A 26,454-nucleotide genomic window follows, 5' to 3' on the forward strand; every position below is an offset into this window, starting at 1 on the left:
TTGTAGCGACAGTCATGCACACATGACTTTGAGAACGTATGGAAGTTTTAAACGTGAAAACCAATCCGATTGATCTATACAGCAGAGTGTGTCCAATAAGAATAATCTTTATTGCATAGAGGAAGAGTACAAATGGTGTCCCACGGTGAGTTGTGCTTTGCAAATAAAACGATTTACCTGGTTTATCCCTTTCCCCTGAAATACAATAATCTTACAGATATACGTGCAGTTTAGTGTCCCAAATTATTCTTCAAAAAGTGAGTGTCCCAAAGTAAGAGGATGTTACTTTTTGAGATTCGTTGTTGAACAACCTACTGCCAACTGTGGTTGACCGCCGCGAGACAGGTTAGTTTTACCCTACCCGTGTTGCAATGTGCGAGAGGAACAGGTTCAGACATTTGGTTCGTGCGCTTGGCTGAGGAGCCGCTGGCGCAAAGCTACCATAGCGGGCTTGTGACTGAACGCCTCGTCAGAACACCTCCCTGATACCCATGCGCCTCATAAGTGCTTCGGTAATCTGGAGTAGTCGGCCCCCCGGCTCCCAGTGAGCAGAGCCGTTCGTGACTGGGTCGGGGTGCGGCCTGACACTACACCGCACGTTTGTGAAGAACCTGGCGCTAAATCACTCTAGACTTTTACTGTCTATGAAACGACCAGTGTAACCAAATATCCTCGATTACTAAAATGCCTTGGCCTCAGCTACAAGTTGCTAGAAACGCTAAGGTTAACGTCGAATCATTTAGTGAAGTTCTTGACATGGTATCCTGTAGTTACTGAAGCCTACACTTTGGAGAAGTGTCTTGTTTCTTTTTTCCTTTCATGGGGACCTTTAGTTTTAGCTCTACAGTGCGCCCTGGTGGTGATCATGATAAGATTTCATCCTGAAACTGCTATGGTATGGACTAGGAGTTACATTTGTTCCACTTTTATGAGCGACCAGTAGCACAATTTGAGCGCAGAAAAATATTTTGAGCGAGCACACAAATTATATTTTGAGGAAAAATGAAACTCGAGCACAAAAAACATGTAGTTGAGCAAACAGGAATCTATGTTGTGCTCCACAAATGTCTTTGCCTGTTTGCTAATATTAATATGTATGTGCAACATCAGCCCCTTTTCTTTCAGTTTCACTGTATGTGCTCACATAAACTGTTCCTCCGCTTGCTATGGCTCGCTCACTCAGGAGATATCTGTCGCGCTCGCTCAACTTCATCTGTGTGCACGCTCAAAACTGTCGACAGGTTACATTTGTTCCACAATTGTCAACCAATCAGAAAATTCAGCTGCTGAAGTCCGGGCTGTGTCGGGGATTGTGTAATAATTAATGAGTTTTATTGTGTGCATGCATTGAAAAATGTCAGGATTAGCTTTTTCTGTGTTTTTTTTAGGTCTTCCTAGTGCCTAAATCTGCACGATGGAGCCAATGGAGAGAATCAAAATTGTCCTGCTGGCTTGTGGTTCATTCAACCCCATTACCAATATGCACTTGAGAATGTTTGAGCTGGCTCGGGACCACCTTGAGGACACAGGTATTTACACTATGTCTTTGATACCTTAGATTGATTTCATTACATTCGCTATGTATTTGTTTTTGAATGGGACTATAAATCAATTGACTGTCACAAGAGAAAGGACGCAATTGCCTTGCCACTACTAAAAGCTAACTTGACTCTCGCCAGATGAATTTCGCTTCGCCTAGCTCCACTCGTCCATCTGGGATCGCTCCATTGGAGAGGTATTTCAGAAGGCTGGGCCTTATAAAAAATCCTTGCATATGATTGGATAAGCCACTTGTCCGTCATCTTTATTGATGTGCTACTTCAACCACTCACATCGAAGCCAACCCGAGACGCTTGCTTCCTCGATGCGTTGTCTGAATCAAAACAGTCTCACAGTCGCTTCTCTGCTACGTCACAACTATGAAACTCCCGCCCTGCGTCCTGATGGGATCTACCATAAAATCTGGTGCCGAAATCACTCCCAACGGAAGCGATCCCAGATGGATGTGAGTGGAGCTAGGCGGAACAAAATTCATCTGGCGAAAGTCAGGTTAACTAAAAGCTGCCACTACTGCAGTATATTCACATGCAAGATCATAGATCTAAACAATTCATAGACCTGTGCTTCTTTGGTTTGCTCCCATCTCAGGCAAGTACAAGGTCGTGCAAGGTTTAATTTCTCCAGTTGGGGATGCGTACAAGAAGAAGGGTCTGATTGAGGCCCATCACAGGGTGCAGATGGCCCGGCTGGCCACAGAGAGCTCAGGCTGGATCCGTGTCAACGACTGGGAGAGCCAGCAATCTGAGTGGGTGGAGACGGCGAAAGTTGTGAGGTAAGGCTTTCTTTTTAGCAGATGTGACTTGTGAGATGGTGTTTCAATGCACAAAAACTGTTGCTCTGTGATTGTATGCCAGCAACACCTGCTGGCTTTGGGTACTGTTATTATTCAGTGGGTGTGTGGTGCCAAGAGATCACCCATTGTTTTTGTGAGCACTTGAACATGTCTGCAGCCGATATTGTTATCGTGAACAACACATAGAAAGAACTCTGTAACTCTAAGAATTTCATTTGTATACACTGTTGTTGCCAATTGTTGCCATTGTTGTCTGCAAAAGTGATAGAAGTACTATTCATGGATCATTTGTACAAACTGTGTTTAGCCAAAAGGAGCGGGAACAAGTTTTAGTCTAGAACTAGTGATCTACCTACAAAGCATGCACAATCCTGGCAAAAAATGCCTGTAAACTTTTCTTACTTTTTCACTCTGCACTGTCCTGCACCACAGAGCAATTTGTAGTCATTTTACCTCAGTGTGCTTATAAATCTTATCTGTAATTCCATGTGATGAAGAAGTGATGCAAATTTGTGTAAAAAGGTGAGACACAGAGCCACATCATCTATCTGATGCTGTGTCGCTTTTGGATTCTTCCAGGCATCACCATTCGGAGTTGTTAACTACGCTGCAGAACGATGATGAGGTGGACACGGTGAAGTCTTTTAAAAGAAAACGACTAGAGGAACCTGAGTGTATGGTTCAGGGCTCCTCTGGTTGTTCAACAAGAAAAGGTGATCAAGCCCCGCTGTCATAATTACTATTGCTTGCATAAGTTGTTTATGTAAAATACAGTGCATAGTGACATCGTTCTGGACCAAGTGTTTATTACCCCATGTGTAACCTGTCTGGTGCTATGTGAAATTAGGGCACTGACAATGCAGTGTCCTAATGACCTTACAATGGGTACAGGGTGTGCGTTTGCTACATTGCTACATTGTATTGCATAACGTTCACTTACAAGAAGCATATTGTGACCTTAAATGAAAACATATTGTATTTAGTAAGAGGGGTTTAAATAAGGAATGAGAGGCCGCCGTCCATAAATCCATCCTGCACCATATATGATTTAGCCAAACGGTGATATAACCATAGCAAGATACATACAGTGGCTATAAAAAGTAATCACCCCCCTTGGATATTTTCCCTTTTACAGCTTTTATAAATGGAATTTTGCCCTTTTTTACCATAATTTACAAAAATCTCCTCTTTAATGTCAAAGTAAACACAGATTTCTACAAAGTAATGTTAATTAATTAAAGATATGTAATGCAAAATAAGTGATTGCATAAATATTCACCCCCTTAAATTATTTAGCAGATGCACCTTTGGCCACAATTAAAGCATGGAGCCTGTGTAGATAGGTCTCAATTAGGCTTGCACATCTGGATACTGCAATTTTACTCCATTTTTCTTCGCAAAACTGCTCAAGCTCTCTCAGGCTGGAAGGGGATTGGGTGTGAATAACCCTTTTTAAGTACAGCCACAGATTTTCTATAGGATTGAGGTCTGGACTTTGACTCGGCCACTCAGCCACTCAGAACATTTACCTTGTTGTCTTAAAATAATTTCTGTGTAGTTTTCATTGTATGCTTCGGCTCATTGTCTTGCTGGACAGTAAATTACATTACATTACATTACATTACATTTGGCTGACGCTTTTTAGCCAAAGCGACTAACAACATAGTAAACAGTTTAAGTTTTAGAGCAGTTCTCAACAATTTTAGGACAATTTAAAACATTAGAGGACAATTTAAAAACATTAGAGTACAGTAAGAATAAGTGCATCAGTGAGTGCTGTTTTTAACAGTTACTTGTCAGTTTGAGACGGCTGGTGAGTGCTAGGATCAGTAAGACTTGTTGTAAGTGTTGCTATGAGAGGAGATGTTCTCTAAAGAGCTGGGTCTTCAGGAGTTTTCTGAAAATGGAGAAGGATGTCTCTGCCCTTGTAGGAGCTGGCAGTGTGTTCCACCAACGAGGAACAACAGATGAGAAAAGTTTGATTGGCTTGAGCGCACCCGGTGGTAGAGCTAGACGTCGCTCGTCTGAGGAGCCGTGAAGGTCTGGAGGTAGAGTATGTCTGTATGAGGGCATTCAAGTAGGTGGGAGCAGAACCGAGACTACTTTGTAGGCAAGCGCTAGAGCCTTGAATTTGATGCGGGCGCCATAGGTAGCCAGTGTAGCTGGATGAGCAGCGGGTAACGTGCCCTTTTGGGTTGGTTGTAGACCAGGTGCGCCCGCCCGCGTTCTGGATCATCTGAAGTGGTTTCATTGCGCAGGCTGGGAGACCTGTCAGGAGGGCATTGCAGTAGTCGAAGTCGTGAGATGACTATTGCCTGAACCAGAAGTTGGGTAGCATCTTGAGTCAAGTAAGTCCTGATTTTCCGTATGTTGTAGAGTGCGAAACGGCATGACCGGGCGACTGAGGCAACATGATCTGAGAAGTTTAGTTGGTTGTCGAGAACAACTCCTAGATTTTTTGCAGTCCTGGTAGGTGAAACAGACAGGGAGTCCAATTTGATGTTGATGTCGTGATGTATGCTAGGTTTAGCTGGGAGGACCAGCAGTTCAGTCTTTGAGAGGTTCAGCTGGAGGTGATGTGCCTTCATCCATGTAGCTATGTCTGAGAGGCAATCCGAGATCCGTGCTGAAACCAAGGGGTCATCAGGTGGAAAGGACAGATAGAGCTGTGTGTCGTCTGCATAGCAGTGGTATGAGAAGCTATGCGAACAGATAATCTGTCCCAAGGAGGTGGTGTAGATAGCAAAGAGAAGGGGCCCCAGCACTGAGCCCTGGGGGACCCCTGTGGTGAGATGGTGAGGTGCAGATATCTGACCAAGCCATGATGTGTTAAACGAGCGTCCTGTGAGGTAGGATTCAAACCAGGAGAGAGCAGAACCGGAGATTCCCATGTTAGAGAGTTTAGAGAGAAGGATGCGGTGATTAACTGTGTCAAAGGCAGCCGATAAGTCAAGCAGAATGAGTACTGATGACCGAAAGCGGTCGCCTGGCTTCTTTTAAGGCTTCTGTTACAGACAACAGAGCCGCTTTGGTAGAGTGGCCGCTTTTGAACCCAGACTGATTTGGATCCAGAAGGTTGTTCTGTGAAAGGAAGTCAGAGACCTGTTTGGAGACTGCTTTCGCTCAATGCCTTTGGATAGGAAAGGCAGGAGTGAGACAGGGCGGTAGTTCTCGACTTGAGCAGGGTTGAGAGAAGCTTTCTTAAGTAACAGTGTTACCGGGCCATTTTGAACGCTGTTGGAAATGTGCCGGAGGTTAGCGAGGGCATTGATCACATGTGTGATAGCTGGAGCCGATGGTCGGGCTGATGGACTGAAGTAGACTCAGATATAGGGTCCAGCGAGCATGTGGTAGGGACGGCTGCATGTCAGGAGTCTAGATACTTCACTCGGAGAGGCGTGAATGCGGAAAAGATGTTCCAGCAGTCCCTAGAGGTTGTAGGAGTCGCGTATCTGAGTCAGATCGTTGAGTGGGCATGTAGAGAATTGACTGCTGATTGCCGCCACTTTGTTTGTAAAAAATGAGGCGAGGGTATCTGCAGTAAGGCTGGGCAGGGTTGAGTAGCGATTTGAAGGTTGAGAAAAGTTTTCGAGTGTCTGTAGCGCTGTTGATTTTGTCATGGTAGAAAGCAGTCTTAGCAGCAGTGATGCTGGCTGAGAAGGAGGTCAGGAGTGTCTGGTAGTTTTGAGGTCGCCAGCTAGTTTGGTTTGTGCCATTTCCTCTCCGCGGCTCTGAGTTTGGTGCGCCAAGCATCGGAGGGTATCATTTAGCCATGGATGAGAATGTTTGGATCGAGCTGGCCTTGTGGTAAGAGGGCACAGCTCGCCTAGACACGGTGGGTCAGTGTGGAGCAGAGCGAGTCAGTGGCTTCATTAACCTCCAGAGAGGAGAAGGTGTTGAGTGGAGGTAGACCGAGGCAACCACAGAGGAGAGGTGCGTTGGAGACAGGTTCGGATGTTGCGGCAGAACGTGACCATTGGCTGAGGAGCCGGAGGCTGTTCTGACAGGCTGACGTTGAACTGGATGAAGAAGTGGTCAGAAAGATGGAGAGAGTCACCATGAGGGTGTCTGTGCTGCAGTTCCGAGTGAAGATCAAGTCAAGCTCTTTGCCAGCTTTGTGAGTCGGGTGGGCTTTGAACCAGTTCGAGGTCAAAGGAGTGGACCAGGGCCAAAAGTCCGCTGAGCCTGGGGCATCTAAGTGGATGTTCATATCACCGGTGAACAAGAAGCGGACAGTCATGCTCAGGGATGGAGGATAGCAGAGTGTCAAGTTCGTCAATAAAGTCGCCTAGTTGGCCTGGAGGGCGGTAGATGACCAGCACGAGAGAGTTTTGCTGGGGCGATCACTGTGATGGCATGGAATTCGAATGAGACATATTTAACACTAGTTAACACTAGGGCTGAACGATTTATTGCATTTGCGATAATATCGCGATATGATGAAACGCGATTTTCAAACCGCAAAGGCTGCGACACGCCGAATATGTGACGCCACCAAAACGATTTATACTTGGCGCTTCGCCGACGCCACCCACTCTTCACATCCACCACTGAAGAAGCAAAAAACGTAAACAAGAGGACCAGCTAACAGTGTCAAGAAAGGTCTGATTAGGGATGGGCAAAGCGAGGCTTTATGAAACACTGAAACGTTCGAAGCAATTGTGCTGAATTGTTCCGAAGCTTTGAAACAATTCCGACACCTCAGAGCTGTTTAGGGTGAAACAAATCTGTCAAATGCTTCGTATTAGAGATGCAGTCTTTAAAGTTTGTGGCTCACTGTGTTACCTGTGTTCAGTCTTTGTCAAAAGCTAAGCAGTATGCCCTTGGTCAATTACTGGATGGGAGACCACATGAAGTCACAATAAAGGGAGTCTTATTGGCCACTAGTCTTCTCTAAATTTTCTTTACTATGTTTTGACCATTCTAAAAGTCACAATAAAGGAGTCTTATTGCTGCCACTTTGTGTTCTCTAAATCACTTTCTTCTTATAAAAACTCTCGATTTTTGACCATTCTGAGAGTTTAGTTGAAACTGTGTGGTTAATGGTGAAGTAAGAAAACATAAACAGATAATGATCTGAAACAATACCTTACAAATCAAACGGGATCGAACAACATTTGAGCAGCCTGGGCTACCGCGGTAAAGACACCCTCACTAACCACTACACCATCATGGTTATTGCATAAGAGAAAGCTACACTGTTAATTGAACGCTGGCACGCCTTCTGCCGACACGGTGAAATGCACCAAGGTTCACTTAACTTTGGTCACATGACATGGGGATTTTGAACGATGTTTCGAAGCAGTGATCACATGACATGGCTGTTTTGAACCACGTTTCGAAGCAGTGTTTCGAAACACTTGCGCTTCGAAGCCTCGACACTGATTCGAGACGTCGGTTTCGAAAGTCACACCCCTAGGTCTGATCAGTAGAGCTACTTTGGTTAAAAATAAACCTCTTCATTACATTTTGCTCAAACCTGCCATGTCCCTGGTTCTAGTTCATAATTCCCCTGTGCTGCTACTCTGGCTGGTAACTTCGTTCACTTTTCCAGCTGACGATTAAAAATCCACGACTGTTTAAGCTGCACAGCAGCCATTCACCTGTGCACTGGGGACTTTGTTTACTGGAGTACAATGATTTGCGATATCCAAGGGGGTTGGCGGCACAAACATTTCATCTCACAGGTAATGAATGCATTGATGCATAATGTTATCCGCAAGTAGTTGACACAGCTAACCACCAACTAACATTCTAACATTAGCTTACCAGCTAAGGCTCTAGGCTACATGCTGCTAACTGCTGATAACTTTGCCCGTTTAAAGAGTTTTTTCTCCCAATTGGCTTTGTTGTGATATGAACAAACTAGTTAATTTGCATGCATCGCGTGTTATGCTCTGGTGTTGATGCTAACCTTCAGTTAACACCGAAATGAACAGTCATTCGTCAAGATTTATTTGCGCTGCAACAATCTACAGTAGTTTGTTCTGATTCCACGCAAGTAACCTACAGAGGAGAGGAGCGGCGTGTGTGTGCATGTGCGTAGCGTATGGAGAGCACAGGACAAGGAGAAGCCGCGGTCAGTGCCACTGCATGTAGACCTAACTGTTAACTAACGAAAGAAGATCATATCTACATGAAATTGTAAATAGAAACAAAATAGAAACGCGTATAAGAATAATGTTTTCATCATGTTTACAAGGCTGGAAGTTCAACAAATATAGGTCTACTAATGTGATTAAAATAGTTAAATAAAAAATATTTCATTCATCAATCTTATTCAATGACCTAATGCCATCATAACATAGGCCTAGGCTCCAGGAAAGAACAGTTTATGTTTAACTTATCTAATTTTGTGTTGGTCATACTATAGAATAATAAATTGCTTGTCTTTGTTGAATAAGACAGAAGATAAAGAGCTTAAAAATAATCGCATCGCAATCGCAATATTGGTGAGAAAAATCGCAATTAGATTTTTTTCCAAAATCGTTCACCCCTAGTTAACACTCAGAGGTTCAGTAGAGCTGTAACGCCCGAGCCATAAAGAACGACCCATTATACTCTCAGACTATGCCCGTTCTGTCAATTCTGTTTAGAATGACAAGGCAACTACTTCACAGAATCCCCCTTTGCCCAGCTATGGACAGCAATAGTACTACAAGGAACAATAGTACTCACCTCAAAGAGTGCTCTGTGAATTGGGTAATGATAATCCACAAACCACAGAATTTCGGACTATGCCAAATACTAGTTCAGGTAGGGACTCCAGACATGTTACAAAGATTGCCTTTAACAGACAATCTCAAAGCAGCACAAAATCACACCCAGGATGATGTGACACAAATACACATAACCCATGGGTCAGAATCAATTAAAATTTCAGCTAAAAGACTTTCCCAGATTCAAAATTGGTATCTCCGTGATAATGATCCTATACTAGTCAAACACCCATTGAACAGCAGCACTCTTAATTATTCCTGAAGTAGCCCTGTGCGCACACACCTTTCCTTTCAGGGCCAAAATGCCTGACAGATAGGGCCCAATAATTCCAATAGTGTAGTAGTTAACACCCAAGTAAAGTAGTTAACAACTGAAAAGTGCTTCAGAGAAGCCTGGTAGAGCGGTAACACCCAAGATAGTCATTACACCCTCAGTGACCATGCCCGTTCTTTCTATTCTGTGTCGAATGACAGGGTAACTACAACCCCAAAACAGAAAAAGTTGGGACATTGTGTAAATTGCAAATAAAAACAGAATGTGATAATATACAAGTCTCGTAAACCAATATTTATCAGCAAAAAGGACATAGACAATATATCAAATGTTGAAAATGAAAATTTGGACTATTTCATGGTAAATATATGTTAATTTTGAATTTGATGCCAGCAGCATGTTTCAAAAAAAGTTGGGACAGGAGCATGTTTACCACTGTGCTGCTTCAACTCTTCAATTAACAAAATATTGTAAATGTTTAGGAACTGAGGAGACCAGTTACTAGTTTTAAGAGTGACATTTTTTCCCATTACTCCCCGCCGTCCCGATATAGGATTTCAGTTGCTCAACAGCATGGGGTATTCTTAGTCATTCCATTATGCACCTAATTTGACAAATCTGGACTGCAGACAGGTCATTTTAGCCCCTGGACTCTTCCTCTGTGGAGAAATACTATTTCAATATGTGCAGAATTAATTTTGCCATTGTTTTCCTGAAATATTCAAGGTCTTCCCTGGAAAATACATTGCCTGGATGGGAGTATATGTTGCTCAAAACCTGTATACATCATTCAGAATTGATTGTGCTTTGCCAAATGTACAATATGACCATGCTGTAGGCACTAATGCTCCTCCACACCATCATAGATGTTGGGTTTTGAACTAAACACTAAAACAAGTTGGATAGGTTGGATACTTGAATAGGCCCTCTCCTCTTTAGCCCAGATGAGTCCATGATTTTCAAAAAAATGGCAAATTTTGATTGGTATAAACACAGGGCCTTTTTCCATGTTACCTCAGTCCATTTTAGGCCCAGATAAGATGGTGGTATTTTCTGTATCCTGTCTCAATACAATGTTGGCTGTTTTGACTGTTACAATCTTGGCTGCAGTTTTGAATTGAGTATCAAATTGTGCACATAGACAATAGCTATCAGAGGTTTTCCTGGGCCCCAACAATGACAGGTCTGGAAACAGGTCTGGTGTTGATGCAGTGCCATCTGAGGTCCAAAAGACCATGGCCATTCAATTTGTTTTTCAGCTCTTTCCCTTGTTTGCTAAGATTTCTCTGGATTCTCTAAATGTTTTAATAATTATGTCCTGTAGATGATGAACTCCCCAAATACTTCACAATTGCATCTTAAGAAACAGTAAAAAAATACATTGTTTCATCATTTGTGCACATAGGTTTACACAGAGTGAAGAATACCCCTACATCTTTACTTCTAAGGGACCCTGCCTCTCTGGGATGCTCTTTTTCATATCCAATCGTGTTGCCAGTTACCTTAATTAGTTGTGAAATATTCCTTGTTTTGTTTTCTTTATCATTACACAACTTTTCTAGCATTTTGTTAGCCCTGTCCCAACTTTTTTTGAAACATGTTTCAAACAACAATTCGAAATTAACATACATTTTCCATGAAATGGTCAAATTTGTCATTTTCAACATTTGATATGTTGTCTGTGTCCTTTTTGCAACGAAATATGAGTTTAAGAAAGTTGCAGATTATTACATTCTGTTTTTATTCACATTTTACACAACGTCCCAACTTTTTCTTTTTTGGGGTTGTACTTCACAAAATCCATTAAGGACCGCAATAGTACTACAAGGAACAATAGTACTCACCTGAAGAGTGCTCTGTGAAATGGGCAATGAGCATTTCACCAGTTAGCAGAAAGCATCTGAGAAAAGTTTGGTCTTAAGTCTAGATTTGAAATTGGCTACAGTTGGGGCAACTTAGATGTCATCTGAAAGTTGGTTCCAGAGCTTAACTGTGAAGCAACTAAAAGCTGCTTCACCATGTTTAGTTCTAACAGCAGGTTTTACTAACAAGTATTTCTTCTGAAACCTGAAGGGTGCCTTGGTGGCCTCCCCCCATCACTTTTCTTCTTGAATGGTCAATCCATTTGTGGTGATGACCTGCTCTTGGTAGATTTGCACATTTGCCATATTCCTTACATTCCTTAAATTCCTTAGTAATGGATTTCACTGAACTCCAGGGGATGTTCAGTGATTCAAATTTTATTTTGTATTTTTGTATCCGTCCCCTCACTTTTCAATAAGCTTTTCTCTGAGTTGTTTGGAGTGTTCTTTTGCCTTCATGGTGGAATTATAGCCAGGAGATTGATTGATTGACTGATTGACCAGTAACTGGACCTTTCAGACACAGGTGTCTTTATATTACTATACTACAAATTCACTGCACTCAGGCCATTTTCAACTTATCCAACTTGTTATAGTGCTCAGTTCAAAACTCAGAATCTATGACGGTGTGGAGGTGCATTAGTGCCTACAGCATGGGCATCTTGCACATCTGGCATGGCACAATCAATTCTGAATGATGTTACAGTTTTTGAGCAACATATACTACCATCAATGCAATGTCTTTTTCAGGGAAGACCTTGAATATTTCAATAAAACATTGGCAAAATTCTGAACATATTTAAACAGTATTTCTCCATAGAGAAAGGGGATAAAGGTGCTAAAATGGCCTGCCTGAAGTCTAGACCTTTTTAAATTTGGTGCGTTATGGAATGAAAAACACCCCATACTGTACAGCTGAAATCCTATACCGTGCTGGAATGGGATAACAATTCATTCTCAAAACTCTAGCAATTGGTATCCTTAGTTCATTTACAGAATGTTGTCAAATGTGAAGCATTTGTCAAAAGGTGAAGCAGCACAGTGGTAAATATATATTGTTGCTGTCATCATTTGATGTTGCTGGCATCAAATGTAAAATGAACATATATTTTCCATTTGTTCCATTTTTTCATTTTCAACATTTGATATGTTGTCTATGTCCTTGCAGCTAAATATGGGTTTACGGGGTTTGTTTATCCTCACATTCTGTTTTTTATTTCCATTTTAACTTTTTCTGATTTGGGGTTGTAGAAATTTGCTTTCATTTTAACATTAAAGAGGGATTTTTTGTAAATTATTGTAAAAAAAGACCAATTTAAATGGATCAATATTCCACTTAGAAAAGCATTAAAAGGGGAAATATCCAAGGTGGGTGAATACTTTTTATTGGCACTGAGCAAGACCAACAGTTCACTTTAAATGGAAATGTATTTGCTGTTTTGTCCTCAGACATGCCCCAGCTGAAGCTGCTGTGTGGGGCAGACGTGCTGGAATCCTTTGGCGTCCCCAACCTCTGGAAACCTGAAGACATTGCTGAGATCGTGAGCCGCTACGGCATCGTCTGCATCACAAGGGGCGACAGCGACGCAGAGCACTTCATCCAGCAGTCAGACGTGCTATGGGAGAACCGCAAAAACATCTTTGTTACACGCGAGTGGGTAACCAACGACATCTCGGCCACGCATGTACGTCGGGCTCTGCGGCGCGGGCAGAGTGTCCGCTACCTGCTGCCGGACCCCGTGCTCCGCTACATCCAGGAGAGGGGCCTCTACAGTGCCGAGAGTGAGAAGAAAAATGCTGGGGTCACTCTTGCACCCCTGCAGAGATACAGCACTACTTCATGAGAAGGGGACAGAAGACCCAAAAGGTCCTTATGGGACCTCTCAGAAATACTTGACTGTATTCGAGTCACAACTGCCTTGTGTTATGTTTACTACAGAGCAAAGAAAACGACTGGAAGTCTAAGGCTATAGGTCTGCTGAATGAAGTATTTTATGAAATGAATAACTGGTGTTCTGGTCAAGTGGTTTGAATTCAGTGTTTCTGTTTACAATGCATATAACTGTAAAGGAAATGTATTGCTGAAGAACAGGCACAATGACCTGACTGTGACTTCTTTCTCCAGAGCCAAACAATGATAATGATCACATGTATAATAGACATTAAGACATTATTATCATTTACATTTGAATTTAGAACTGACTTTATACAGCCCTATGAAAATGATTAGTCTGACTAACTAAGAACTAACCAAGAACTAATAACTAAGATGTATGTGTGAATTGAATGTAAAAATCTGTGCTTAATTTGGTTAAAGGAACAAGTCAACTTTTTGGGAATTATGCTTATTTTCCATCAACCCCAAAAGATAAGAGGATACATATCCTTCCCCCAATTTGACACTGTTAGCCTAGCTTAGTGTAATTCACTGGAAGGGGGTTACACTAGTTAGACTAAAGCTCCCTTTTAACTATAGGCTAGTTTTAATGATTCTCTTATCTAACTCTGGGGACAACAAAAAGTTGCTGTGTTGCTGTGAAAGGATAACTCCTTTAAAACTGGAAACAATTTGATCAGTGATCAGTGCACAAATATACTCTTATCAAAGTTGTGACATGAGCATGACTTATCACCAAGTCTGATCAAGCAGATAGAGAATGGCTGAGAAATTGCAGAAATGTTTCTTATCTCTAAGACATGTAAATGACAGGCCTATTCCGGACCATCACCATTGATTACACTATCCTATGCCCACTTACACTTGATTACTTTATTCTATGCCCTCTTTATTCTACTTAAATATGATCTCCCCAGACAATGGCCCTTCATCAGTGTCCATTTATACACATTTTCCATTGAATTGCATAAATGCATTCGTGTTTCTCTTAGCAAAATAGTATGTGTTTATCTGAGCGAAACTAACATAATGGTGGTGAATAAAATGAGATCTCAAGAGAACAACCATGGGCAAAACACCAGAGAAGATAATGGTAGATTTCACAACAGCTTCCCTGGATGTTTGGGGGTTGGGGTTTGTGCTGTGCTTGTATTTTTCCACACCTGTCACTGCAGGTGACAAGACCCATCTAGCCAGATTGCTTGTTGCTGTTTGACCTGTGCTTGTTGCTGACAGATTTCATTCCATTCTTATACTTCTTTATCTGCAGGAAAAAAAACACATCTTTCATTTAGAGCTAGCCAGGTCTGTCAGACCATGTTGTTAGCATGTGTGCCAAAAACAAGTTTTTGTCAACTTGCACGTTTTGAGATTAGCTGAAAGCAAATTTGGCGTTTTCGCTTTAAATAAATGCAAAGTCACACTTTGGGAGTACATTTGCTGCAGATTTGTCCAAACTGAATTGTATTTAAAAAAAAAAAAAAAAAAAAAACATTCTACTCAGGGTACATATATAGATGCTTTGCAAGATTCCTATATTCCTATTCGTATGTTTCTTGACAACAGTTCATAGACAAGTCAGACAAGTTTATTTCCTGTTTGTAAAAAAAGTTCACCTGGACAGGGGCCACAGCCACCAGTGTCAATTAATCAATCCAAAGCACCTCCCACTTAGGTGAAGATAAAAAGGCTTTACACTGAAAGTGAGAATCAGATTCAGCAATAACCTAGTAAGGTGGTGGTCTCGATTACCCTTGTGCACACATTTTATTAAAAATGCCACCTATTCTTTGCGGGACCTGGGAGTTGATTAGCAATGTCAACTTTGATGGATACATGATCGCATTGGGTGAGTATAGTTTTCGTGCTTAATTTGTAAAGAGAGTAAAATCATGTTGGAGCACAATTTGTTTTGCATATATTATGTGTTTACCTGATACATTAGTATAAAGTAGAATGAACAGAAACAAATTCTCAGCCACATTGTCTTTGAATTTACTATGCAAAATGCGGCATTGGTAAAAAAATAAAAAAGTTACATTAACAAATGCATTATTTGATATGTTGAGTAGATGTGCACTATGCACTATAAATTTCACATTTTAATCTAACTTTAACAATTACATCATAAATAAGTCTAAAAGCATATTTATGTTATCCTAGAAGGACATGTGTGACGTGTGTAAATTAATGTGAGTAACAGAAATAGTGTATAGGCAGTCCAGATAAGCATCAACTGTCATCGTCACAATTACCGTACAATGTTTTTCTTTCCTTATAAATCAATTGTGGAGATGTTCCGGAACATTACAGCTTGTACAACAACTGTACATTGTTTTGTTTTTTTTACTATGGCAATACTATTTTTGAGTATTATGAAATTACAACCAAATAGGCCTGGAAGAATCCCTCAGTCCATCCGAATGATGGATGCAATGCAATGCATATAAGTGACTTTAAAAAATCATGATTGAGATTAAGTTTCAGCTCGTGGTGTTGGGAAGTTTCTTCATTTATCAGTTTGTAGGTACAAGGGTAAAGGATTTGTGTCCTTTGCTCTGGTTTTAACGGTACCTCTTCCCACAGGGATTGGCATCGCCATGCGCAAAATCGCCTTGAGACTAAAACAGAGGAAAGTAATAGAGCAGAAGGAGGATGTCTACATTATCAAGACCCTCACCACCTTCAGAAACTACACATTCTCCTTCAGAGTGGGCCAAGAATTTGAAGAATTCACCAAAGGCTTGGACAATAGACACTGCAAGGTACAATGAATATCCTTTCTTATATGTTCGGTTCTTTTTTTTTGCATGCATGATTTAATAATTCAAACCAAGATAATCATGATGGTCTCTGTACTTTGCAGTCACTGGTGACATGGCAAGGGAATAGACTGTTCTGCACTCAGGAGGGAGAGAAGAAAAGCCGTGGCTGGGCCCACTGGATTGAGGACGATAAATTACACCTGGTATACACAACATGACATCTTATCTTATGTTATTGCTTCCTTGTATACACACTTGTCTTCTGATGAAAACAATACCAAAATATTTTCCCTTTCTGGTTCTCTACTAGGAGCTGTACTGTGAGAATGAGGTCTGCAAACAAGTTTTCAAAAGGAATGCCCTTCCACAGGGAGAAGATTGATAAAAAAAAAAAAAAAAAAACTCTGTTATTTAAATCCATACAATAGGCTGAGGATGTAAACGGATGTGTGAACTTAATGTTCTCTATCCAAGGTGTTTCAGAGACAGGAAGCACACTGCTGTACCTACTTATAAGTGATAATATCAGGCACTGATCATATCTTGTGAGTACATGCAAAGTACAGGCAAGTCCCTCCACTCGGCGGCCATATTGCAACGCTTTTTGGGCACTCATAGGGCATCCTATTCAGCAGAAATGCGCGTGCGCAAGGCTTCACCACACCAATTATGCTCCAGCGGCGAGTTCACAACACATGATTGGCACGATGTCTTCACAACACACCATATGATTGGCTCAATGTATTCACATCACACCACATGATTGGCTCAATGTATTCACATGTCGACGTTTTGCAGAGGAAGGGGTGGGATATGTGTAGACAACAGCCATATTGGCGTTACAAACTAACCCCATGCATTTCTATGGAGGATTGTTTGAGTGCTGTGCCTCCTCATTAGAAAGTCTCTGGTACATGTGCCATCGGGATAAGATTTACACTCACTGACCTCAAGGGGGCAGAAAGTGCTTAATGTAGCCTATCAATGCTGCTGTGAGCTGAGTTAGTGGAAAAATAACACCATCCCCTTAAACAGATAATTATCATTGTGATAAGCTGCCCACTTGAGCCACAGACAATATTTGGCAGTTTGTTTGAGATTTGTTTTTTTAAGTTGTTTGGATGAGACCCATCTCTCATGTGATATTGAACAGATCTTTGTTTTATATAAAGTCCCTCTGTGGATGTAATTGTATATAATAAAGTGGAATTTAGTTGATCATACTTGCAGATGACATGGTATTTAATATTTTATCAAATAACCCTCATACATTTTCTCTCTCTCTCACACACACACACACACACACACACACACACACACACACAAATAGTTATGATTCCCATTCTCATATACTGTATGCACTCACAGTCGGTGAAGTCTGAGTGGTATCCAGTATATTTATGTTTTTATACCGATGGACTAGAAGGTAAACCCTGACCAGCAGGGTTCACTTGTGCCAGAGAATGGCTTAATATGCCTAAGTCTTAGATAATTGACAATTAGCCTATTTTGGCTATTTACTGAATCTTACTGAATATTTCTTGATTTCATTGTTTGAGAAGTAGGCTAAATGTAATTCATCAAAACATTTAGTTCAAATAATTTCACATAATTGATGTTATGGTTACTTACTGAGAATACAGACTGCATTGGCCTTGTTTTGTGTCACATAAAAAACACAGTGTTTGCAGAGCTGGTGCATAGCCCATTAGAATTGGTCATGGGTCGCTTTGCTTGAGCAAATTAATTAGGTTATTTGCAGTATGTAGGCTATATTCTAACTAACCATTGAACTAGTCAGAAGGGCCTGCACACAAATACACACACACGCATGCACACACACACACACACACACACACACACACACACACAGACTAATTACAGAACTTTAGCAACACAAATCTTGATGAAACATTGCATTGTCATTTTCTGTTGGCATATGCTCGAGGAAAACCTAAACAGCCAACAAAATGATCTCTGTATAATCACTGTATGGCATAAAAGCACTTAGGCTACGTGTATGATCATGTAGCCAAATATGTAGCAATCATTTTTAGGCCAACCTCTCAGATGACCTCAGTGGACTGCCGCATCTTAAAATCTGTCCCATGTCACGTGATTTGATATCCAAAATGGCCGCGATGGTGTTTTGACTGGCTTTGACGAATAATACTTTTGTGTTTGTTTCATTCTTCACAGAATTCGGTTAGGAAAGCATCTCAAGAAGGAAACTGTACATGTGTCTCTCCATTTATTTTAAACATTATAACAAGACAATCAAGGTTTAACGTTATTGCTCTTTGTTTGACTTAGTGGACTATGCACTTTTGGCCATTATAAGATAGCTAGCTGGCAGGCTAGCAAAATTATTTAGCTAAAATTAAAAGAAAGACGATGGAAGAGCTCAGTGCCGACGAGGTAAGGTCACTCTTGTTTCTCTCCTGATTGTTCGTTTTATTTGAGGAAGAGTATATTTATCTAGCCCCGGTTGTATACTAATTGCTTTCACAACGCTCTGGGTTTGATTGCATGTCATTGTCACCTTTTCCTCAGTCGAGGCATTGGTATTCCCTGTAAGCTAGCGTTAGCTTACTAGCATGATACAGTAGCTTTTAGCCGAAGGCTAAGTTAGCCAGCTAAAATGCTCTGTGTTTGAATTCGAGGTGAAATACGAGAGTATTCATAGTAGGATTTGGGAAGTTATTAGATGATATGATACACCATATGGCAAAATCATGTAATAGCAGTATAATGTCGTTTTAAACCATCGTTAAGTTGCATATTACATAGCTCTTTGCTTCCTAACGTTTGTTGCCCATGAATTGGTCATAGCTATCGAGCTATGCTAGCCAACGCCAAGAGACAAATAAACAAGTCGATCTTTGTTGCATTTTGGTCGGCTACGGGGTAAATGTATTCTTCGTGGAGTCAGATTCTCTAAAAAAATGACGGGGGAGCATTTTCAGCTGCCATGTATTTTCTTAGTCACATTTGCTTAGGAACCAAAATATGTTTGCCTGCGAGCAAGCTAGGCAAGTTAGCCAGATTTCTAAGAATTGTTGTGTCTTTTGATAGGACATGTCACGATTGACAAGCTATGAACTGTAGCCTATTATTTCCCAATAAACGATTTGACTGTGATTTGTTCCATACGAAAATGTTATCACGATTACACACTCTGAAGGTTTACAAATTCTGCACGTCGCTTGAAATATTCACCTTCTCGTGAACTAAAATACTCCCGTGCAGATGTAGAGTCGCAATATTTTCTCATCTAAATAAAAGCTTAAACTGAGACATCCCCCTTTTTTTTTTTTTCTTGACATATCCAAATGTAGTCAATTCGTTTTCCGATGTAGGTGCAATGTGCATTATTTGGTCTTTATTAGGCATAATTTAGTGACAATCATATTTACTGAATCGATAATCCTTTATCATGAAATTATGAACCATTATTATTTTTGCTTAATGTACGTGAGAGGAGTGTTATGCTTGCTCTGTCACCTTTCTATTCCTATGTAAAGCATTTTACAGAAGTCGACCATGTAGTCTATATACTAATATAGGCCAAATAGCAGTTTGGTGGATTTTAGTCCTGAACAGCAGAGGAATGTTGTTTTCTATTGTTTTGCCCTAACACTGATGGCCTTTTATGTAGTTTTCCAAGTGCTGAAGGGAGCAATGACTTCTTTTACTTTGTTCTCTTACCTTGCCACATTAGGACCGTGTTGTACGGAAAAATAGGCCAATTCTGTAATTGAAAGCAGGTTCTGGTTTGCATAAACAAAATGATCACCCTTTACCTCTCCCCCAGCAACATAGCAAATAGGCCATGTTTTGGGCATTGATCCGGAGATGTGGCTCTGTCTCTCGTGGCGCTGTGGTAAAAATGGCAGCTGATTAACCTAAACTGGTCCTTGTGTGTTCTGCAGATCCGCAGGAGGCGGTTGGCGCGGCTGGCTGGGGGGCAGACATCTCAGCCCAGCACCCCTCTAAGCACGCCCCTGACGTCTCCGCAGAGAGAGACCCCTCCGGGTCCCCTGCCCGGCCCCTCGGGGGCCCCGCCGCAGCCCATGCCATCTGCTCCCTCTCATACTCTGGGCCTGAACACCCAGAGCATCACCACACCTGCCACCTCCCCGATGGGGGCCTCAGGTAAAGTGCTGCAGTTGGTTCGTAGTTCGTAATTTGTTTCGTAGTTCGTAATTTGTAGGCATATTGAATTTAATCGATAACCGAAATACCATTAGAATAGATACAGTTGTGCTCATAAGTTTACATACCCTGTACATACACATGCTAAAGTTGACTAAAAAGAGGAATAGAAAATCTTCTTTTGGAAATTGATCTTAATGTCTTAATTTAAAAAATGAGGAAAGATACAACCTTTAAGGACACCAATTTTCTTTGTGAATGAATAATGTATCGAAAATAAATAAATGTTCCTCCTTAAAATACAGCACTGTTGGCCTTTGGAATTAAAATAGCCCCACATCATCACATACCCTTCACCATATCTCACGATTGGCATGGGATACTTTCCATAAGATCATCTCTCAATGCAAATCAAACCAGCTATTAGGCTAACTGAAATAAAACCATGCCAATCTGTAGTTATGGTGAAGGGTATGTGATGTGGGGCTATTTTAATTCCAAAGGCCAAGGGAACTTTATCAGGATAGTATCCTGGATCCATGAAATAACTGGCCTTTAAAAATCAAAATCTGCCTGCCTCTATGGGAATTTAGCATAGGGGTATGTACACTTATGGCCCCTGTATAGACCCTTTCAACAAGGTAAACAAAAACAATGCTTGAACGTTCTATTTGGGCCCCAATCTACTTCCTCTGCATTAAGATAACATATGGAATGTTAAAAAGGAAGTCTTGTGGGGCCAACTATGATGCTGATAATGGAACTCTCTTGAAAGGGTCCATTTTAAGGAAGAACATTTATTTAGATACATTTCCAAAAGATGATTTTTTTTATTCCTCCTTTTAGTCAACTTTAGCATGTGTATGTACAGGGTATGTAAACTTATGAGCACAACTGTAAGTAATCGTGTCATGATGTCCCCCTTTTATTTGAGTGGGACTCTCTTAACCACATTTTCACTACTACCTGAAAGTGATTAGTTTATTTATTCTTATTACCTTTCTGGTTTTGCATGCCGTTGGCATAGCTCTCAGGTTGCTTTTGTGGCCCCTAAGCTGAAATATATGTGTTAGGACGAAAAAACCCCATTCAGTGGTTTTGTCCTTCTCCGTCAGTTCTCTGGTTCAACCTGTAACAAAGGGTATATTTTGATGTGAAGTAGCGTAATTCACGTTTGTGTTTGTTTCCAGGAATTTATTGTATTTCCTCTGTATCAAATGTGATCGTCAGAGTAGCCAATTCACCATTTGACGTCATCTTCTCTTTTCCCCATCCCACACACAGAGCAAAACTGCTTTTCAAATATGTGATTTACTGTCTACTTAAGTAAATGATCTATTCAGCTCTAATGTCTCGCTACAGTATCTCCACCTCTGTTGTGAGCAAAGATGGTGCAGAGACCCTAGGATGCTAATGAATCATGCATAAGAGATCAAAAAGCTGACACAGGGTTTCATATCGGAGCCGCTGGCCTTGCCTGCTTCTTTGCTACAGAAGTATCGTGTTTACATAGATGCTTACAGCACCAGATGAGCAAAGTGCATGTAGGGAAATTCCGTAGGCAGAAGATGTTATCAGCTCTCAGCTGAAGCAGAGGTTACCTGCTGCGTCCTGCTGGTGAAGGATGACTGTGTCGTCTCTCTGAAGGGAAAGTGCAGAGTCATACTGTACCAGGCTTAGCACCTCTCTCTCTTTCTTTTAGTTCTTTCTTTCTTTCTTTCTTTCTCTCTCTCTCTCTCTCTCTCTCTCTCTCTCTCTCTCTCTCTCTCTCTCTCTCTCTCTCTCTCTCTCGTGCCGGTGCATAGTTCAGTGTAGGTCGATTGGATGAACTGGACCTAGTTTCTCACATGTCTAATTGTAGAATGTTGATCAGACCTGTCATAGTAAGGCTTTCAGTTGAAGCTCATATCTGTAGCATAGGTTTGTCGATAGCGTGGCTCTTGCTCTTTCACCTAATAGGAACACCTGTTTTATACGTTTATTCAGACTAGTAATGAGAGACTTTACTCAGTGTTTGACAGTGACAAGTTATCTACAGAATAGTCTTTTCAAATAGTAGCTTTGAGCTTTTGAGTAGAGGTAGAGCAACAAATAAACTTCAATGTGCATAATAGTGTGTGATGCTTTTGCACAGGCCTCTAAAACATCCCATGGTGCAGGTCTACCAGTTCTTTTAGCTTGTTTAGCTTGTTTGTGTAGTTGATCTGTACAGTCCACGCTTTACATCAGGCTTCATGACTGTAGTTCTAAAAAAAAAAAGCATCACTGGCTGCGCTTCTCTAGAATCTACACGAGGACAATAGAGCCTGTTCTGCTTTTTTATTGCCCTGTGAACTCCACTCAAAGAAGAGCTCAAGAGATTTCTAGAAAACGCTGGGTTATATGCAGGGGGGTTATATGCTGGGGCAGTAAGAACAATTGAATGCTATTGTGGAAAAGGATTTAACATTTTTTAGAACAGATGATCAGAGAGTTGGGGCAGGAGTAGGCTAGCAAGAAAAGCCAGAGTGTTTAATGTTTAGAAATCCATTGGCTAATAAACAAATGGGGATGGCACAGCTGCAAAGACAGTCAATGCTTTTTAGGATGTTGTTGTTGTTGAGGATAGAAAGCCATTCACTCAAAGCAGCTAAAAATACACTTAGGATCGATTGGGGCTACTTAGCCGTTAGATGCATTTAGATGCCCTTGTTTCTCTGGGAGATCAGGTCACTGTGCTCAGATGGCCTCTGGACTTGTCAGTGTGTATTCTAAGCAAACAAGACCTGCTTTTGTTGTCTTGGAGGTTGCCAGGTGGCTTGTAGAAAATCTCCCGCTTTCAAAGAATGTGTAGATAATTTTTATGTAACACGGTAACTGTCTTATGTGTGAAATCTTGATCATGTGCCCAGAATCCAGCTATATTTATTTATATTAGCTGGATACCTCTAGACATGGATATGTTACGCTTGTGAGATGTTGTGACCCTGGTCTTGTGCAACTCACTTGTTTATGAAAATCCCACAACACCACAGTGTATTATTCTTCTTTTATACACTGGCAATAGTGAAAAGCTAATAAAATTAAATATTATGAATACCTGGCTAGTGTGTAAGAGGCCTTCACTGTGTGTGTGTGTGTGTGTGTGTGCACGTGCGTTCTCACAGGGGTGGCGTATCGTAGCCAGAGCAGTGAGGGGGTCAGCTCTCTCTCCAGCTCTCCCTCCAACAGCCTGGAAACCCAGTCACAGACCTTGTCCCGATCCCAAAGCATGGACATTGACACTGCCTCCTGTGAAAAGAGGTAAGCAGCTACAGGCCCAAATGATGTGGTTTCAGTAAGAGGCAAGGCAGGGAGAAGCCCCCGATATTACGATACTAAAATGTGAAGGACAGGGAGATGGGAGATGGGACAAGATAACGGTTCAGCAAAACAAAATACAACAATAAATGAAAAACTAAATAAAAACATCATCCTTGGAATGCACATGTTGTGGCAACAGTTGCATTTTAGTGGTGATGAGATGAGCCCTTGGGTGAATGCACAAGTGTTTGTTTTCTTCGAGTGCTAATGTGTCCTAACTTGCCCTCTCCTCGTGTCTGTCCCTGCCTCTGCCAGCATGTCCCAGGTGGATGTGGACTCAGGAATTGAGAACATGGAGGTGGAAGACAGTGATCGCCGAGAGAAGAGGAACCTCTCTGAGAAGGTTGACACCCCTTTACCACAGATTCACCAAAGCTTCAAAGAAAGCAGAGTGTTAAATAATCAGTGGAGTACTTTGGTTACTCTTTAGTTTTTTTTTAAGAATGATATCATTTAGAATGTTTCTGTTCTATTTTGATTATATGGCATAAAGAGTTAGTTGACTGACTAGCCTTCTCAAATACCGCTATGCACATTTCCCCAAAATTGAGAGTGGATTAAAAAATTTTGAAAGGCACATGCAGTAGCATAAGTGTCAACTATCAGTGTATACGTATCAGCTACCTTTCACACTAGTGAAACACAGTACCAAAACACTGATCCACTGATTTTTGAATCAGTCTGATACATTTAGCTTGGTATAACCATACTCTGGTGGGAAGGTTCCTAAAGACATTCAGAATGGTGCTCTGAGCTTAAGGCTTGGATAGCCAATATGCATGACAGAGGTTTCCTATCTGGGAGAGCATGCAGGATTTACTTTAACATGTTGCATTATGTCATTTCCTGCCGATACTGATTAAAGTAACACTTTGATAGTATAGCTGACATAAGTATAAGTAAGTATATACTCTTTTGATCCCGTGAGGGAAATTTGGTCTCTGCATTTATCCCAATCCGTGAATTAGTGAAACACACTCAGCACACAGTGAGGGGAAACACACTAATCCCATGTGATTTTGTCATCTGGCCATTGTTTCAAAGAAAACGCTAAGCACAGCACCATTATCATACAGAAAACCATTCATTTTAAGGATCATTTTATGAAATCCTGATGTAGGTAGTCCTGTACATGGTCTGGTGCGTGCAGCATCGGCATGAGTCTTGCCTCACTCTCCTGCTTGTTGACTGTGCCTGAGCACAGCTGTTCATATTAAAGATTGAACCAATCCGCTGTTGGCTTCTGGACACCAGCGTAAATGTCAGCCTCATAAATTGCACCCTATCAACACCACCCCTCTGTCCATGCGCTGGCGCGTAAACAGCCACAGCCAGTATTGTGAATCAAGCGCAAAGACTAATAGTGTGTGTGTGTGTTTGTGTCTGTGTGTGTGTACCACCCCCACCCCCACCCTTTTTAGGAGTCCTCCTCTAACTCTGATGTGTCGGAGGAGCAGGCCCTGCAGCTGATCTGTAAGATCCTGCGCGTGTCCTGGAAGGAGCAGGACCGCGACGTCATCTTCCTCCCAGCCCTGGCCGCTGAGTTCCAGCAGAAGACAGCCCCAGCCCCAGCCCCAGCCCCAGCCCCAGCCCCAGCCCCAGCCCCAGCCCCAGCCCCAGCCCCAGCCCCAGCCCCAGCCCCAGCCCCAGCCCCAGCCCCAGCCCCAGCCCCAGCCCCAGCCCCAGCCCCAGCCCCAGCCCCAGCCCCAGCCCCAGCCCCAGCCCCAGCCCCAGCCCCAGCCCCAGCCCCAGCCCCAGCCCCAGCCCCAGCCCCAGCCCCAGCCCCAGCCCCAGCCCCAGCCCCAGCCCCAGCCCCAGCCCCAGCCCCAGCCCCAGCCCCAGCCCCAGCCCCAGCCCCAGCCCCAGCCCCAGCCCCAGCCCCAGCCCCAGCCCCAGCCCCAGCCCCAGCCCCAGCCCCAGCCCCAGCCCCAGCCCCAGCCCCAGCCCCAGCCCCAGCCCCAGCCCCAGCCCCAGCCCCAGCCCCAGCCCCAGCCCCAGCCCCAGCCCCAGCCCCAGCCCCAGCCCCAGCCCCAGCCCCAGCCCCAGCCCCAGCCCCAGCCCCAGCCCCAGCCCCAGCCCCAGCCCCAGCCCCAGCCCCAGCCCCAGCCCCAGCCCCAGCCCCAGCCCCAGCCCCAGCCCCAGCCCCAGCCCCAGCCCCAGCCCCAGCCCCAGCCCCAGCCCCAGCCCCAGCCCCAGCCCCAGCCCCAGCCCCAGCCCCAGCCCCAGCCCCAGCCCCAGCCCCAGCCCCAGCCCCAGCCCCAGCCCCAGCCCCAGCCCCAGCCCCAGCCCCAGCCCCAGCCCCAGCCCCAGCCCCAGCCCCAGCCCCAGCCCCAGCCCCAGCCCCAGCCCCAGCCCCAGCCCCAGCCCCAGCCCCAGCCCCAGCCCCAGCCCCAGCCCCAGCCCCAGCCCCAGCCCCAGCCCCAGCCCCAGCCCCAGCCCCAGCCCCAGCCCCAGCCCCAGCCCCAGCCCCAGCCCCAGCCCCAGCCCCAGCCCCAGCCCCAGCCCCAGCCCCAGCCCCAGCCCCAGCCCCAGCCCCAGCCCCAGCCCCAGCCCCAGCAACCCAAAAGATGGTGAGACAGGGGACCTGAGCGGGCAGAGAAAATCAGCTACTTGCTTTCCACTGATGCATTTGATGGTCTTATAGGCCAATTTCAAACATCAAGCCTATGTGAAATTTGGGAAATGGGATGTTTGGGATGTACAAACCAGAACTGCAAGATTGTTTACATAGATGTGTCTGATACACTGGACGGTCCTGTTTGACACCTGTGTAGCAGGCTGCTGGAAAGAAATTGTGATGCTTTTGCTCCATACCCTGTTTTGTCTTTACCTTACCCTTTCCCCAGTCTACTCGGATTTCAAAGATCTCATCGGTCAAATCCTGATGGAGGTTCTCATGATGTCCACTCAGTCACGGATCCACCACAACCCCTTTGCCAGCCTGACCGCCACGTCCCAGCCAATCACCGCTGCCAAATCCCCCGACCACCACCTGACCCTGCAACCGCCCTCCAGTCAGGGTAGCAGTCCCATGATGCCGTGTGCTGGCTCCTTCGGTGCCGGCTCTCTATCCAGGCAAGTGCAGCT

The 26,454-nt window shown here is 43.2% G+C and overlaps 2 protein-coding genes across 7 annotated transcripts in view; both read left to right on the plus strand.

Annotated features, from left to right (window-relative positions):
* Positions 1–68: 68 nt before the first annotated feature.
* Positions 69–16,496, plus strand: rbp7a (retinol binding protein 7a, cellular). Of its 4 annotated transcripts, none has more exons than XM_048241701.1 (5): positions 69–145; positions 1,389–1,529; positions 2,149–2,332; positions 2,933–3,066; positions 12,658–15,149. In XM_048241701.1, exons 2-5 carry the CDS (start codon positions 1,415–1,417, stop codon positions 13,050–13,052), a joined length of 828 nt encoding a protein of 275 aa, XP_048097658.1. In that variant the 5' UTR covers positions 69–145; positions 1,389–1,414; the 3' UTR covers positions 13,053–15,149. The 4 variants fall into 4 exon arrangements, with proteins under 4 accessions (XP_048097658.1, XP_048097659.1, XP_048097660.1 ...); XM_048241702.1 differs by lacking the exon at positions 69–145 and adding an exon at positions 159–345; XM_048241703.1 differs by lacking the exon at positions 69–145 and adding an exon at positions 674–895.
* A 1,486-nt stretch (positions 16,497–17,982) lies between these two features.
* Positions 17,983–26,454, plus strand: part of ube4b (ubiquitination factor E4B, UFD2 homolog (S. cerevisiae)) — a 28,570-nt gene continuing 20,098 nt past the window's right edge. For 2 of the 3 annotated variants that reach the window (XM_048241679.1, XM_048241680.1), the window contains exons 1-7: positions 17,983–18,288; positions 19,803–20,025; positions 23,172–23,307; positions 23,623–23,710; positions 24,789–24,923; positions 25,925–25,937; positions 26,214–26,442. In XM_048241679.1, the coding sequence (XP_048097636.1) occupies positions 18,265–18,288; positions 19,803–20,025; positions 23,172–23,307; positions 23,623–23,710; positions 24,789–24,923; positions 25,925–25,937; positions 26,214–26,442 (848 nt within the window). In that variant the 5' untranslated portion in view covers positions 17,983–18,264. The remainder of the gene's footprint in view (positions 18,289–19,802; positions 20,026–23,171; positions 23,308–23,622; positions 23,711–24,788; positions 24,924–25,924; positions 25,938–26,213; positions 26,443–26,454) is intronic. The other variant, XM_048241681.1, reaches the window with a different exon arrangement.

This window comes from Alosa alosa, chromosome 4 (assembly GCF_017589495.1).
Source record: "Alosa alosa isolate M-15738 ecotype Scorff River chromosome 4, AALO_Geno_1.1, whole genome shotgun sequence".
In the NCBI taxonomy this organism is placed as follows: Eukaryota; Metazoa; Chordata; class Actinopteri; order Clupeiformes; family Clupeidae; genus Alosa; species Alosa alosa.